Here is a 17,366-nt window from a genome sequence, read left to right as displayed (position 1 = left end):
AAGTAAAATTATAAACAAAAAGATACCCAGATGTAACTTATAAAATATGATCATCTATAATATAGCTGACAATTACTAATTTTGGAATGGAAGCCGAAAGTAATTTCTAGTTACTGACTACTTGGCATGCAAGCCGGATATGTTTCACCTTTTAAAGCCCACTTCCTTAATGTAGACTGTAGAGCAGTGTGAATACAATCAACATCCCCTATAGAGATAAGATGGTCTGAAACTTATACTACCAACTCTGATCATTAAGTTCTAGATTCAACTCTATTAAAAATGACAGTTCAAAAATAAAATACACGAGTTTTTGCAACTATACAATTATAGATTTAATTAGCTGAGCATAAAATAATGCGAAAACAGCAGAAATATCAAGTTCATTGTAAAAGTGCAATGACTATGCTGCTTCGAAAATGTATCTCCATCGCATCAATAATGGGTACACAATATAGATGAAGAAGACAGCCCTACGAAATCCCCCAACCCAAAGCCTGGCAGGCATGTAGAATTATTTCAAAAATAATGTGCTTTTGATTCATATCCAATCAAGCTTTGTTTTGATTTAAAACGTCACCGTGAAACTTCCCTTTAATCCAGGGACATCTATAGTTGAGAATTTATTGTTTTCTCGCAGTTTACAACTGTAAGGCTCAAACAACAAAATAAAGCCGCAAGCTAACTGGATCTACTGTGTAATTAGTTGCCTAATGACATACGGAAGAATGCCTCCATGGTTGAAATATTCCAGTTCCACCTGCAAAAGCATACAAATCATCAGTACCTCACAATTCATATCACAAGCTCAACAAAAATGTAAACAGCTGAAACTTAGATTGAACAAAGAAAAATGATGAGATAAGTAGAAAGAAAAAGCTGAGCAAAATTTATTAGGTCAAAGATAGATTCACAATCCTCTTGCTATGATCTTTCGAATTTACTTGGAAGACTATGCCCTGAGCAACCATTATTAGCCTCACGGTAAATTTTTTATTTTGTACAAGGTAATTTACATAACTCAACACGTAATAGCACCCTTTCAACCGAGTCTTTTCTAAATAAAGAAAGATACACCATCAAAGGTTGTAAAGCACTGTACATGACAACATGATGGGTATAAATATTTGACTATAAATAACTTGTTTACTGATTTTACTCTCCTTACTCTTCACTTAAAGAAACCTCTGAAAATTTTAAGAACATACAAGGCATCAAGTTATATTGCTCAACTATTTTTGCAGATCTCAAGTCTCACTTGAAACTTAAAACAACTATTTTTTAAACTACATTAACTATTTAACAGAGTATAAGGTTCACATACCTCCGTGTCAAAACGGACAGTGCAAGTAAAAGATTTCCCTGTATCCGTACGAACAGTAACATCTTGTCCGGGGCGAATATCACTTAGTTTACTTGGCAAATCAATGGTATAACGCTCATGGCCAGTGAGTCCTAGTGAATCTGCATCTTCTCCAGCTTTGAAACAAAGTGGCACAATTCCCATACCTACTAAATTACTGCGGTGTATTCTCTCAAAACTTTTTGCAATCACTGCTTTGACTCCCTGTTAGATTAAATGTAAAGTTCAGGCAACTAGAAACATATGGTGTACAGTTATACATAGAAAGGCACAGCAGCTTAGTCAAGCACTGAGTTACAAATCTCACCAGCAACATTGGGCCCTTAGCAGCCCAGTCCCGGGAGCTTCCGCTTCCATATTCTGCACCAGCCAAGACAACAGTAGCTTGACCAGCAGCCTTGTACTTCTGCAAATTTTGATTGAAAATGGTTTAGAAGCTTATCACCTTAAAAATTCAATTATATAATAAGCAAATCGAGGAACCTGGAATGGTATAATAATTAGTAATTACCACATTGCATACTAGGAGGGTTATACAGAAATTATAAAGATAAAAGGATTTGAGGACTCCAAAAAAGCAATGAACTTACAGCAGCAGCATCAAACACAGAAAGTTTCTCTCCAGTAGGGATATGTAGCGTCTTCGGCCCAACTTCCCCCTTTAGTAGCTTGTTAACGATCCGTATATTGGCAAAAGTTCCCCTCTCCATTATTTCATCATTACCACGGCGACTACCATAAGAATTAAAGTCTTTTCTCTCAACTCCACGCTCAAGTAGGAACTTTGCTGCAGGACTGTCCTTGTGAATGCTTCCTGCTGGCGAGATGTGATCTGTTGTTATGCTGTCACCAAAGTTCAATAGGCAATAGGCATCCTTCACTCCATGGGGTCCAGGAGGGTCCATTGTCATATTCTTGAAATAAGGTGGCTCGTGAATATATGTAGAATTGGGATCCCAAGAGTACAACTTGGTCTCAGGAACCGAGAGATCATTCCATATAGGATTACCCTTTGTGATAGCTTCATAAGTACTTTTAAACATTTCAGGTAGTACACTGGATTGAACAGCCTAAAATATATACAACTTCAATTTTTAATTTACTTTACAAAGCAACATAAACATCACATAATCTGCAAGAATAAGATTCAGTACCTCTGACACTTCCTCGTTAGATGGCCAGATATCCCTGAAGTAGACGTTCTTACCATCCTTGCCTACTCCAATTGGATCTTTTTCAAAATCAATGTCAACCTGCAAATAGAATATAAATATATCTTACCCCTGTTCGATATGTCTCTAAAAAAAATTCACTTTTTACTTGTAAGTGAATATATAATCTTTGATAATTTGTAAATCTATAAACTGATAAACATTATAAATCATCAAACAAACAAATATTGGCAACAAAAACCAATCAAAATAATACTGTTTAAAGAACTCAGAAATGAGTCAAGAATAAGTAGAGTACCTGCTTCCAACTTTTCCAAATTAAGTTAAAGTTTTGGTTACAAATCTATAGTTATTTTTGATATAAATTGTTTAAAAGAGATATCATGTCATTACCGTGCCAGCAAGAGCATACGCAACAACCAAAGGTGGTGAAGCAAGGTAATTTGCTCTAGTCAAAGCGTGGACTCGGCCCTCAAAGTTACGGTTACCAGAGAGAACGGCTGCTGCAACAATGTCTGCAGGAAAAAACCAAGATCATGTATATAAGTAAGCAGCAAAGGAAAAAAACAAAACAACATGTCACTAATGCTGAATATGGCTCAAAATTGCAACAATACCATTCTCAGATATAGCAGAAGCAACAGATTCGTCCAAATCCCCAGAATTCCCAATACAAGTGGTGCATCCATATCCAACAATGTGGAAACCTTGTTGATTCATATATTTTTGCAGCCCACTGCAAAAGGGGAAAGTACAAATCAGGTGTGGAAATTAAGAAAAATTGTCTGATTACCGGTCTTATAGTTATGCAAGTTTGTGTCTAGTTAATAGCACTACCTTTGGAGCAAATACTTAGTAACAACTCCAGAACCAGGAGCAAGGCTAGTTTTTACCCATGGTTTGACCTGTCAAATTATAGTCCAGATTCAGCAACTATATGAAGATATAAAGCTCCTACACATTAGACTGGCACTCCGCACTAAGTACATGTCCAAGTGTGTAAATAAGTCCACCTACAACAACTGACCTGTAGACCCAATTCACAAGCCTTTTTTGCCACAAGGGCTGCTCCAAGCATTACACTGGGATTTGATGTATTTGTGCAACTTGTGATTGCGGCGATCACAATGCTACCATGCGTAAGTTCAGCTGGCTGTCCGTGGAACGTGAACTTGACAACTTTTTCTTGTGCCTCTTTTGGTACAGCAAAACCCTGAATTGTAAAGAAAAGAAAAAATGGTCACTAAAGATATCTCTTATAAATGCTAGCCAAAAGACAACCAGAGAAACTGATGCAACAAGGTGATATGAGAGGTATCGTCATAGCCGTACGCCTTAAGAGTAAAAATATTACAGCTAATACCGATTGCTTAAAAACTCACCTTGAATCCAACTTTGTTATCGAGGCAAGAATGCCAATCAGCCTTCATATCCTTTAAAGGAACCCGATCGTGAGGCCTGTCAAGGTTTACAATCAGCGCCTTGCATACTCAGAAAATATAGATGCTAATAAATGAAAACAGCAACTAGTGAAGGACGTACCTCTTTGGACCAGAAATACAGGGTACAACTTCTTCGAGATCCAGACTCAAGTAAGATGAGTATACTCTATCAATTTGAGGCTACATAGGGGACAGGGACTATATTATATAACATTGCACTAACTGAAAGTAAATTTGTTTAGTACAATATATATGTGTGTGTGTGTGTCTATATATAAACTTACCTCATTATAGTCAACAAACATTTTATTAGCTCGCAGGTATGCTTCTATCATCGCCACCTGATTTAGTTAAAAACTCACTATTAGAATATCTCTAACATGTAAATGACAAAACAATATCATTTTAAGTTCTAATATCACATTTGCATTGTTTTCAAAGAAACAATGACAGAATACTCACAGTTTCATCACTTCTTCCAGTTAATTTTAGATACTGCAAGGTGACATGATCTACAGGGAAGAACCCCATTGTTGCCCCATATTCAGGAGACATGTTTGCAATGGTTGCCCTGTCAGCTAATGATAGCTTGCTCATTCCCTCCCCTGAAAGAAAGTGCAAGTTAGATTTTTGGTTCAATCAAGGTCACAAGAATACAGAAGTTGACTACTGCTTTTGCGTCTAGTTACCATAGAACTCAACAAACTTCCCAACAACACCATGCTTCCTCAGCATTTGTGTCACTGTTAGAACCAAGTCAGTAGCTGTGACACCATTACGAAGACTTCCAGAAAGCTTGAACCCAACAACGGCAGGAAGAACCATGCTCATTGGCTGCATAAAAAGATAAGCCTCAAGACATATTCGCCGGAAGTCATCATTACAACAGGTTCAAAAAGCAGGGGCAACAAAATTAAACGGAAATTTGTTTGACAACATCACCCCCACCCCCTCCTTAATAAACATTGCATGTTCAGGAATCACTACAGATTATTTAAATGCATTATTCTTCATATAGCCTCCTCAAACTAATCAGTGGTCCTAATTGCTAAATACAGTTACCTAAATCCAAGTAAATCTCAATCAAGCTTGGCCTTAACTAAAGTTTTCGAAATTGACGAAATGCAGGAAAATGGTATATAATCATGCAGCATTGCGTACCTGTCCAAGCATTGCTGCCTCTGCTTCAATACCTCCAACTCCCCACCCTGCAACTCCTAAACCATCAATCATAGTGGTATGAGAATCAGTTCCAACAACACTATCAGGGTATAGTACACCGTCAGTGTTGAAAACAACCCTTCCCAGATATTCGAGATTGACCTGAAAAAATTTCATACAATATATATTTGAGACTGTTTATAATACAAGTATAAACTAGAATTATAAGCATTATTATTTTTAACAAGTATATCTATGTAATTAGCAAAAAAAGAACAAGTATATTTACGTAAATCACTCTATAACAAAAAATAAGCATCCTCATACAAAAATAAATAGGAAGCCACATGTTTTATGCAACTGTGGGTGTGAGTGTACAAGGAATTTAGCAAAACCGTCTCATTATACCTGATGCACAATACCGGAACCAGGAGGAACAACAAGCATGTTGCGGAATGCAGTTGACCCCCACTTTAGAAATGCAAACCTTTCTCTGTTCCTCTGAAATTCAAGCTCCATGTTTGCTTGAACAGCATTTTCTGACCTTGTAACATCAACTTGAACCGAATGATCAATGACGAGATCTACAGGGACCTGTCCATATAAATGAAAACATAATAGTGAAACACAAAACACATACTCTAAAGCTTAAATCATTTGTTTAGAAACACAAAAACTAACTGGTCATGTGAAAGAAATAAAAAGAACATGTCAGAGGCTCACTCACGGAGCACAGATCAAATATTAACTTTATGTAAAGCCAATTAGTTATGATATAACTCCTAAAACAGTAACTCAATTGACGCTCTACCAAAACTTGGCATGTATAAATAAAGCAGAAAAGAGATGCAGACACCTACCAAAGGGTTGATCTTGTTAGAGTCACTGCCAAGTCTATTCATGGCATCACGCATGCATGCCAGGTCAACCACAGCTGGTACGCCAGTGAAATCCTGCATGCATAGTAAGTTTCAAGATGAGACATGCTTGATGATTGTTAGTTGTTACTGCTCAAGTAAAGTATTTACTGCAATTACTTGCCTGCAACAGAACACGGGCAGGCTTAAATGGAATCTCAACTAGCTTGGGAGATGTCTTTTCCCAATCAATGATTTTCTCAACATCTGCCTTGGTCACTTGGAAATTGTCACAGTTCCGAATTGCAGATTCAAGAAGGATTCTAATCGAATATGGCAGCTTTTCTGTTAATACAAACATGACAACCCATATAAGCATATACTGCTCAGTCTACACAAACTAAAGTACAATTGTACAAGTGTCAATAACTGTAGCATAAGTTCCAGAATATTACCTATCCTTGGATCATTCAAAGCAGGGAGGCTATAAAATTTTCCAAACTCACCACCTCCAGGCTTAGGAAGACTAGTCGCAATTCCATTGAAAGGATGATCAGCAGCTGAATGCATACAAGACAGAACAAAAATCATAACAGTATTACTGCTATGAACATTAAAATTCAACAAGTAAAAAAAATAAACTAAAGTAGTTACTGTAATAAAATATGTAGCATATGTCATCAAACAAATAGCAACAGTTGTAATTATACAACAGTCCAATTGAAAAGCATTAAAAATCTCAAATATAAGAAAATTTTAAACTGAAATATATATTATTTAAATGCTATTTGTATTTTAGTGCATCTTGTATTCGTTAACTGTAAACTATATTTTCATGTTTGAATATATTGAGCGTTTCCTATATATACACATAAATTTTGGTAAGCTAAAATGACTTGTACAAATCACTAAACATACGATTAAGCATTCGGAATTCCAAATCTCACAGGCATGCTTACATATAATATAATACAAATCGCAACCATCATTCTACACAATTTAAGAAAAGCAAAGAATCACGCATAACAAAACAAAATCAAGAATTATTCATTTAATCTACAGAATTTACGCGAGCCGAGAGTGAAAAACAAAAACTCAACGAGAATCAGAAAGTACCCATGGTAGCGAAAGTGCGCTGAAGGCGTTCGAGAAGAGGCGAAGCAGTCCTAATCTGAGACGTCAAACTCGCCGGCGACTTCCAATCCACGCCGTGACTCCACCTCGGCACCGATCTGAAAAAGCTGTAAGATCTGTACTGATTAACCCCACACGCAGGCGACGACGACGCAACGGGAGACGAACCAGCCTTACGAGCAGCACCAGACGCAGACGAAGAAGAAGCAGCTCTTCGAATTAGCGAACAAGTAGCCGAGGAATACGTCCTTTTATACATGATGATGATGAGCAATAACAATCAAAGCTCACGCATCAACGAGATAAGATAAGATGAATGATTGTTGAATTGTGTGTGTAGATCAAGTGTTTGATTAAATGACGAGGGGCGTGTGGAGAGCAAATGGAGAGTGCCTAGGGTTGTGTGCCGAGAAATGTGTGTGTATATTTTTTATAGTGTGTAAGTATAGGTCAGGCTCTGGGTTATTTGGGAGCCGGAAGAAGTAAGGAAAGGCGGCCACTTGGAGTTTGGCCTTTTCTTTTTTTCTCCTTTTTTCTCGGCGAATTTACCGTTGCTTTTCTTATTTTTTTTCCTTTTTGTATACTTTTCTTTTATTGTTTTATACTTTTCTATATTCATTCATTTTGCCTTTTTTTTATTTTTTGGATGCAATACTGCAATGTAGAACTTCTTTATTTCTTTTCTTTGAAAGTACAAATTTGGAGCTTTTAAAAGTTAAAATAGAATATTTTTCTATTAATATAACATATAATCGTATTTAATGATTTTTTTTATGATCCTACCACATAAATATGATAATTATATCAAAATATTAATTATATGAATATAAGTTTTTGAGTATTGACTATATAATGATATTATTTTTCTTATATAATGTTAAAGATAAAGATTAATCGATTAATTTTACTAAAAAATAAATGATCCAAAAATCGTTAAATTATTTGAAAATTCGTATGTTATTTATTTTTCACAGAAAATTATATCTATACAAATAATTTTTTATTTATTAATATTATGAATTTGAGTTGCTTTAGTAAAAAACTCCATTCACGATTATTTTTTCTATCTCATAGGCTTTTTTTATTTCTTATTGCCACCTTTAAATTTCCCTGTTATTTATTATAATTTAAATTAATATATAAATATCAAACTAAAAATTATATAAATATTCGAGTAATATATAACTTTCGATTATTTTCTTCCTTTTCCTCTCCCTCGTACAAATTTCACCTCATTTGATTTTGTTTTGCTTTTCTCTTCCATTCTTCTAGATCAAAAGGATTTTTTAATAGAAATACAAGGTCTTGTGGTCCACCATCTAATGGAAAAATGGAAAACAAAAACTACCTACTAAATGAATTTTTTTTAATTCCCAGAGTGATCAGTTGCCACACTACGTGCTTTGTGGTATCTTTCAAACCACTATCAATTATTCTATATGTCCATCCCATCATTCCAAGTTCCAACACAGCAAATTCGCCGGGGAAAGTCAATTTCGCTTTGTCTGAATAGTTTTGTTTGCCATGTGGTCATAACCAAGCTTTTGATTCTAATTTCGATTTCTTTTATTTTTTTCACATGGAGATTAAATTTCCAGTTTAATTACTTTTTGTTTTTGTTTATCAATGGTATAGGAATATTCCTCATGACAACTGCTAATATCATGCCAAAAATAACTAAAAATTGAACATAAATAATTACACGTATAATGACTCTGATTGAAGAAATACTGTATTCCACAACTTGACTTTTAGCTTTACTGATTAATTTGTGATATATTCAATCATCTTGCTCTTTCGCGGAGACAAGAGGACGCAAGTCTGAGCTTTCAAATTCTCATAAGGTTACCTTATTACTTTACTAGCCATGAACACAACATATAAGTAGTTGCACTAATAAATAATCACTAATAATATGATGTAATTCTCCCTCATATTCTTCCCAGAGATGGACCAAAATTGTTTTTCGATTAAAGAAACATTTTTTAAACTTGTATATTAAAAAATACATGCAATTATACGTCAATATACATGCATGCTTGGACCAGCATAGCAATTAGCAAGTCAGCACTCAGCAACTCCAACCACGCCGGCCGGCCGTTCCTCCCCATTTTGATTTTTGAAAACCCCTTGCAGTTACGTGACTTCTGTTTTTTTATTTCCAATCTCAACTTATCATCCTACCCCGACCCACACCATGATCCGCCCGACAGGAAGCCTAGCCAACGAGGCCTCCCATCTCATATATCTCAAACCAGGCACAATCGCCAAACTCAGAGAGACTGAAGATCTAAATCTCACACACACCCTCCCTGTCTTAACACATTCTCCTTCATCTCCAGTTCGTCCTATTATCACACCTGACTACATTCCTTGCTATTCGGCAAGAATTTTTGGCATTACATGTCCTCAGGGCCCGGGGGAATGAGCTTATGGCTGCAAACCTTTATTATGTCACATCAAGCACTGTATGTTCTTGAATCTCTAGTGTGTCAATATCTGTAGGTCCAGTTCAAAGGGGGGGAAAAGCTGCAAATTCTGAGACTTGTGAATTCATCATATTCTTTAAAAAATTACAGAATCTTTTAAGAATAGTGAGCCTAGAAATTTTAACTAAGCTTCCAAGACTAATCAAAATTTCAGGATAGATCCCTATATATTCTGTCAACTGTTTTTACAAAATAACTCAATTAGTTGATTTTTTCATAAACAAAACTAACACAATTGGCAAGGGAAATGAAGTCAAAACTGCAAGAAATGGAATACAAGACAGTAATAGCATTCAAAAAACCTTATATTATGGTAGAACCTTGACAGTCGATATATTAAATATTCCACGGTAACAATCTCGATATATTAATATCATTTCTGGGTCCCCAACAAAATAGAGAAAATGTATATATGACCTCGATACCCAAGGCTATTCATTTCCAGAGGTTTATATTTTAATGGTATGTAGCTTACATCTTTGAAAAATAAAATTATGTAGCTCAAAACAAGGTATAACTAGCAGACATACAATGATACACAAAAATGTTCCCAGTTTTAAGAAACAAGTCGGGAGCAAAATTTGCAAATAAAAAGCATCAGTGTACATAAAAGCTACTTACAGCATCAGTGTTTCTTTAAATGTGTTCATGAGATGTTACTGGTGCAGAACCTTTCTTTGCAGGATTATACACGCTGAATTCGCCAAAGTCTCTCCTACCACTGGGAAAGACACACACGGTTATCAACTACTTTGCAAAGGAGCCAAGATATAGTTATTAAGAGTAATGTTGGAATTTGAATTCTAAAAATTAAATCTATGTGAACTATTCTATGTACAACTTATAAAAAACTAAAACAAAATGTTTAATCAAGAATCATTATACCTGTGTGTCACATCCCAACCCGCAGGCAAGAAACGAGGCTTAATGGCATCAACAAAGACTTGTCTCCATCTCTGGCAAAATTCCTGAACCCCATCATCCCCGTATTCCTTCAAAAGATGGTTGACAACCTGGTTCCCGTGAGGCCCGTGTCCCAACAGTGACATCTTCGAAGCACTTTTAGAAGAGAGAGTTCCCGTCAATGTACCATTAAATTCTGAGGCAGTTCCATTTAATGTACCATAACATTCTGAATCAACACCAGCATCTACTTTAGTAGCTTCACTTTCTAAACATGTTCTGGATGTACCATTAGATTCTGAGGTAGTTCCATTTAATGTACCATTACATTCCGAACGACCATCAGCATCTACTATAGTAGCTTCACTTTCTAAACAAGTCCTGGAAATCACTTTATCTGAGTTTGTAGACATGCCATCAGTGATGGAGCCTTCCGCATAAACCATAGGTGTAAAATAAGTAGGAGAATTTCCACCACTGTTGCTATCTGCCCCTCTATTAACTGCATGTGTACTATCCACAAGATTGGGGTCTAAGAAATCCCCAGGGGTAGAGGATCCCTTATCACCATCATCCTCTTCTTTATTGGCGTCAAAGTTATTCTCAGGGGCAGAGGATGTCCCATTACCAGTAATATCTGGTTCACTGCCCGTTACAGCATGCTTAAATGACAATCCTCTCTTTTTTGCAGCTCGCCTTCTCTCATGAGGGCTCATTCCAACTTCCAAAGCTCTTTCCAGGTCTTCTTGTGATATTGTTCTTCCTCCATAATATTTCATGACAATCTGTCAAGAAATACATGCAATAAAACAAAAGCTTAATAGTTGGTGATATTTATGCATCAGAACCACGATATGACACACGTTACTTCTGACAAGAGGTTATGGTTCCATTAAAAATCAATACAAGAATATTAACTGCTTGTAAAAGTAAGAGAGTCAATCTAAACGGATATCTGATATTTCAGCTGACAGAAGTACTGAGTACAGCATAATGTAATGCGGATGTAAGATAATTACATTAAGTGAAGGGGTGGCTTTACAAAGTACAGCCACAAAAGTACAGAACTGAGCAACTGCTTCATGACATTTACATAATTCTGATGCGATAGAAGTTTTAGAATTTTATATGAGGTAGTAAAAGGAATGTCATGGGAGCAGAAATTGCCCTACGTAATGTTTTTATAGATGACAATGTCTGATAGACACCAGCACACACAGACATGAACCTTACTTGAAAATTGTAAAGTTAGCACAATAATCATCCTAGTTAGAGAGGGGAAGGGGAGGTGTACTTTAGAAGGTTTAATTATAGGTCAGTACATTGAGTCTAATAATTAAAATTTCTTGCTAGTCATAATCTTCAGCATCAATACCTGTGTAAGTTCTTCATGGCGTTTCGATGGCATTCTGTGTCCATGCCGCAAGAGTGCCATAGCTGCTGTTCGCAACTCTAAAGGAGATACACCTGCATCTTCAAGATGGGCACTAGAGGCAGACAACCCAAGTTTCTCTTGTGCTTGACTAGGATCAACTACTTTTTGAAGAAAAAGCGGTATCCCAAATTCTGCAGCTACAATTCTTTTATACTTCTCAGCTGCACTATGTGCAATTTCATGACAGTCCACACAGACTAGGACAATATCATGAGAGCGGTGGCTTTTTAAATGTTCCGGAAAGTGCACTCTGTAGCACGAGGGTATAACCCTGTAGCGTAAATAGTGGTTCTCTTCTCCACAGCCAACACAAATGTTTTTCTTACTCTGAACATAGAAATCATTATCGTCATCTTCAGGTCCACCTTTAGGCTCAAAAAGAAGCATTATTGCCAGTGGATCATCATCAACAAGTTTTGCTAGATCTCGACGTAGATACCTGCAGTAGGTAGCACCCAGTAAGACTGTAGATAGGACATTCAGAACCCACTAGAATCATACACTTAACAATACTCAAGAGGAAGAAAAATAAAAACAGAGAGAAAAATAGAGATAATGAGGTAACCACTGACCACTCAAGTTTTCTCCGGTCACAATAACATAGTAACCTCCCATCATTTGCATATATCCTACAGTTGTGATAGGCTGGAGATTTGCAGGAAAATTTTTGAACAAAAAGCTCCCTAGAAGCCATACGAGAAACTTTCTTTGAATGGTTATATGTATTTCCTTTAGAAACTAATTGATTTGTTAACTTTAAGCTTCTCTTGGACAATAAAGTATAATTATATACAGAGAGGGGACAGCTTCCATTAGGACCAAGGTGCTTTTGAAGAATCAAATTAAAGATATCCTCATTCTTCCCTGCATCATTGTTGAAGATATAAGCAAGGTCTTCAATATGACTGCAAACAACAGCAGAAGGAGAATCGACGGTTGAAAGAACATTCAGAGAATCGAAACTCATATCTGCTTGCAGGATGCAGTCATAAATATCTCTCTCGCTTGTTGGAGCATCAGCTGCAAGAGCAACAATTGCTTGATCTGATAATACATATTTCAAGCTTTCATCATGCATACGAGCCTAGAAGCACATGCAAATGAATTAAGCTGGATAAAAACAACTGAAAAGATGCAATTAACATTAATTAAGGGGAAAAAATGAAACAAGGCATCAGAAAGTAAGAAGTAAGGCATTTGTTTTTAGAAAAATATTTGAAGTAAAATGGAAAGAAAAGTTTTTAGAAAAATATTACCCTTTTTTAGCAACAGATTGTGCTTTATTTAAATGCTTGAAGACTTGAAGTTGAAGTAGAAAGAAAAGTTCAGTACTGTATGATTCAGCAGCAATAATATAAAATATTAATTGATGCTCATATACTTTGTCCAAGAAATGTGAACTATTTTCTTATTGTTGTGATACGCTACCCATCACTTTATAAATGAAGAATTCAGAAGTTCATTTAATTATACAATATTAATTAATACAAATTAAATTTTGAATGTTAAGAATTACTGAAATTAAATTTTGAATGTTAACAATTACTGAGGAAAAATTACAGAGCAGGTCTAGGATACAAGATTGGCAAAATGTACAATTGTTTGTTAGGCACAACCTAGCTAGCAACAGCTTATTTTTTATCTAGTAGGAAATTCAGTATACACAAACAAAAGAAAACTGCAAAATGATTGGATAAAAAAAACAATTAATGAACTATATAATAGCTTAAGACTAACCATCAGATCCCTCCAAGTGCATAATTGTCTCACAAAATCCTGAAACTACATTGGTTAAAAAATACAGGTTATTCCTGCAACTTAAAAGGTTTTATTTGATACCAAAGAAATAATAACGCGGGGGGGGGGGGGGGGGGGGGGGGGGGGGGGGGGGGGCGCACCTTGGCATGACAGGTAATGGAAGAAGCACTTCCTCTATCATTGAAATGACGATTGATTATTGAAGATGCCGCAGACTCTCCAGGACATGATTCAATGTCTTTCACAAAAAGTTGAAGACATGTAGCATTAGAACGTCGATTCGCCTCGACCACAAAATGGAATTTGTCATTGAGACAAGCTGAATTTTCAAATTATCCATTAGAAATAAAATACTAGAAGAATACCATGACAAACTAAGAAGAAAGTAACTTGCATCTTGTCTACTCTAACTCTACGCCCAAGTTGACTCTATATAATGCATTTGGTCCATTTAAAAGTTGGCTCAGCTTAAATGTTGATACCACCATAATTGTATCTGAGTTTGTTTGACTTGACTTGATCATTCATATAATCCTGCTAACTGTACATATCATTTTTCTATTCTGGTTGTACTTCATATGTGCTGAAGTAATCTATGTGGTACTGAATTATAATATATAGAGCCAAAGAGAAAGAGAGGTCACAATTGGTATCCCCGACACAATAAAACCAACGACAACCTTGTACAAGGAAAAAAGACTTTATCCTCTGGCATGTGCAGGTGTGACCAGAATGTTGCTTCAACAGTAAACCAATTTACCTCAGTGAATGCAATATATGTTGGATGACTGACTAAGGTTACTAATATGACCCCAACTTACATCTCTCTTGCCGGCCCTCATGTGTGTGTGGAGAAGTTCAGCAACTAATTATGAGTAATTCAAATTACAAGTTTACAAACGAGAGAAAGGAAGAGACTAGAGAGTGGTAGAGTGGGAGAGAATACATTTGTCCTGCTCTATAAGCTCAGAAGCAAGACACTTTGCAATATATAGCAAATAATGTGAATCTGTTCGAGCATAATGCACCATCTCCGTAGGTAGTGGACGCTGTCTCCAGTCCTCCCTCTGCAACTCAGACAAAGAATATTATGTAGAAACTTTATGGACATTCAGTTTTTTGAGATCCTATACAAATATAACCATGATATTAAAAGGATTTACACGCCTTTAAATATTTTATATGATTTCCATCTTTGACGTGTTGCCAGTTAAACAAGAAGATGCAGTCGTTTGCTGAGAGGGGAAGGGGGGGCAAGGGAGATGGCATCATTTTTTAAAGGAGTAGATCATCAGCAAAAGAAATGATGCTGCACGATTCTATTGTGCTGATTTGCATCCTAACATGTGTAAGTACCAAATGAAACACAATAAGAGTTGCACATCACGCACTACCTATATTCTGAAGTAGGCAGCAAACAGGGCTACAGTAAGCCCGTAAGTAGATTATAATATCAGTGTATAATGGTGTTCGTATATCATCATCTAAACCATAAAATGCATGAATAAATCAGATATAGAGTGATCCGATATACGATAGAGATGATTCTCTTTAAAGAGAATATAATGCAATTTAAAATGATTTGTACAGTATTTCATACAAGTGAAGGAACAATCTTTCACACCTGTAACGATTTGTCCGTAGCAACACCACAATATGTTTCCAGTAAGTACGCTAATGACTTTTGTGGTTTCGACAACACTTCACATCCCTGAAAGGTTAAACCTTGATATAATTAGAAATCACACTATCATAATGCATAGACACGGTTAAAAGTAAGATATTACCATCATGCACCATCTTCTGTTCAGTGCAAGGATATTAATGACAATAAAACCTATTTCTTACTAAAAATATATATTTAAATTTCACATCCTCACCTCTAATCCTAAAAGGGCAAAAAAAAAAAAAAGGAAATTTAAGTGATGGTCAATCCCACCTTTGCAGTGTCAAAAAGATTGACTACATATATGTGAAAATCTTTTTGCAGCCAGAGGACATCATTATCAGCTCCATGGAAGACCTACAGAAAGAAAGAGGTGTTAACTGCTGGCAAATAAAATCCAAGGCGTATCATACTCACATCAATCATATCCTTGCAACTCTTTCGATGTACCACTTGAAAGTGGAGACAAAAGTACATAACAAAAGTAGTGATGGTACAGACTTTATATCAGGACCCCACTAGCCGAGACAAACAGTAAAGGGGTGCCAATTAAAATATGGAACATATGCATTTGGGATCCAAATTCCTCTAGCATTATTCAAATGAAATATACTGATTTTTTACCTTGCAGATGGAAGAATTGGCAAAAACCGGGCGAAGAATTGGCAGTACATCGTGCAAAGCTATGGTATCCACCAAATAATCTTCGCTTTGAGTAGATATCTATCACATATCAGATTAAGATTTTCACTAAACGGAAAGTACATAACTTCGAATCACGAATAATGCAAGTAATAACAAAATTCCCAACCTGTATGAGAGCCGTGAAACCTAAAAACGAATGTAAACTATGCTGTTCCGTGTCGACAGCAAACACACACTCTTTACTCAACACATCAGCAAGCTCTTTCAACTTAAACTCAGTATCAACCCAAACATAAGAATCTTTCATTTCCGGTATCATTTTTCCCTCAACATTAGACATGAGCTGAATCTTTGAATTCTTCATCAGTTGCGTAATTTCAGATTTATACGGATGCAAATTGAAATTATTATCTGTCGAGATTTAGCTAGGGTTTAAAAACAAGGAAAAATTAAACAAAGCAAAACATAACATAACGTAAACAAAAGACTTGTATACATATAAATTGTACCCGTAGTTTGAGAACTGGAGTTGAGATTGAGATGTCTGAATGGAGAGTAGGAGTTGTCAGCCAAGACACGTTTGAATGAGTGCTGAGGTTTGTGTTTGGTTTTGAGGTAACAAGAAAATGAGTCAGAGTCAGTCAAATGTTGTTTGTTTTTACGAGGTTTTCGATACAGTGTAGCTACAATGACGGTGATTGTCGCCGCCAAACATGCCGCGGCGACGGCGATTTTCATCTTCTCTTTGTTTTCCATTTTGAGCGTAAATTTTGTGCCTTTTCTTTCCGTCAAAAATGTTTAATAACAATAGATTTCGCCGGATAGTAGGACCCGTCTTTAAAAAAATAAAAAAATTATAATCATCAATATACTTATATAAAGGAGAAGCGAGGGGCGTGTAGGTGGCGCCTCTCACATCGCTCCGTTCTATTTTTCTAATTTTCTGGAATTTTTGGATGAAAAATATCAAAAATTAGATTTGCCTTTTTTTAGTTTCATGTATATTAGAAGCAGTTTCAGAATCTGATTTTGTTTCAGATTATTTATGGAATATAGTAACTTGAAAGTTTTAATCTGATTTTGTTTCAGATTATTTAATTATGGGAAAGACAGATTATTTATGGAATATAGTAGCTTGAAAATTTTAATCTGATTTTGTTAGCGAGGGGCGTGTAGGTGGCGCCTCTCACATCGCTCCGTTCTATTTTTCTAATTTTCTGGAATTTTTGGATGAAAAATATCAAAAATTAGAACTGCCTTTTTTTAGTTTCGGGTATATTAGAAGCAGTTTCAGAATCTGATTTTGTTTCAGATTATTTATGGAATATAGTAACTTGAAAG

The 17,366-nt window shown here is 35.9% G+C and overlaps 2 protein-coding genes across 6 annotated transcripts; both read right to left on the bottom strand.

Moving 5' to 3' along the window:
• Window positions 1-514: 514 nt before the first annotated feature.
• Window positions 515-7,633, bottom strand: LOC108222720 (aconitate hydratase, cytoplasmic). The gene is made up of 20 exons (XM_017396613.2): window positions 7,112-7,633; window positions 6,451-6,555; window positions 6,180-6,340; window positions 5,999-6,091; window positions 5,547-5,732; window positions 5,139-5,300; window positions 4,667-4,811; window positions 4,440-4,582; window positions 4,262-4,318; window positions 4,078-4,157; window positions 3,918-3,993; window positions 3,563-3,748; window positions 3,373-3,440; window positions 3,153-3,271; window positions 2,929-3,050; window positions 2,518-2,616; window positions 1,954-2,433; window positions 1,671-1,769; window positions 1,325-1,567; window positions 515-760 (listed from the first exon to the last, which is right to left on the bottom strand). The coding sequence occupies exons 1-20, from the start codon at window positions 7,386-7,388 to the stop codon at window positions 692-694; spliced, it is 2,970 nt and encodes a 989-aa protein (XP_017252102.1). The 5' UTR covers window positions 7,389-7,633; the 3' UTR covers window positions 515-691.
• Window positions 7,634-9,014: 1,381 nt separating this feature from the next.
• On the bottom strand, window positions 9,015-16,836 carry LOC108223713 (protein RRP6-like 3). 5 transcript variants are annotated; one of them, XM_017398099.2, is made up of 13 exons: window positions 16,535-16,836; window positions 16,192-16,436; window positions 16,005-16,103; window positions 15,654-15,737; window positions 15,339-15,425; window positions 14,661-14,781; window positions 13,855-14,033; window positions 13,694-13,738; window positions 12,529-13,040; window positions 11,897-12,395; window positions 10,504-11,306; window positions 10,240-10,339; window positions 9,015-9,667 (listed from the first exon to the last, which is right to left on the bottom strand). In XM_017398099.2, the coding sequence occupies exons 1-12, from the start codon at window positions 16,779-16,781 to the stop codon at window positions 10,255-10,257; spliced, it is 3,006 nt and encodes a 1,001-aa protein (XP_017253588.1). In that variant the 5' UTR covers window positions 16,782-16,836; the 3' UTR covers window positions 9,015-9,667; window positions 10,240-10,254. The 5 variants fall into 5 exon arrangements, with proteins under 5 accessions (XP_017253588.1, XP_017253587.1, XP_017253589.1 ...); XM_017398098.2 differs by having other exon boundaries at window positions 9,015-9,658; XM_017398100.2 differs by having other exon boundaries at window positions 9,015-9,628.
• Window positions 16,837-17,366: the final 530 nt, after the last annotated feature.

The sequence above is a fragment of the Daucus carota genome, chromosome 5 (genome assembly GCF_001625215.2).
Source record: "Daucus carota subsp. sativus chromosome 5, DH1 v3.0, whole genome shotgun sequence".
In the NCBI taxonomy this organism is placed as follows: Eukaryota; Viridiplantae; Streptophyta; class Magnoliopsida; order Apiales; family Apiaceae; genus Daucus; species Daucus carota.
The sequence above is the reverse complement of the archived record's forward strand: the minus strand, read 5'-3'. Positions and strand labels throughout refer to the sequence as shown.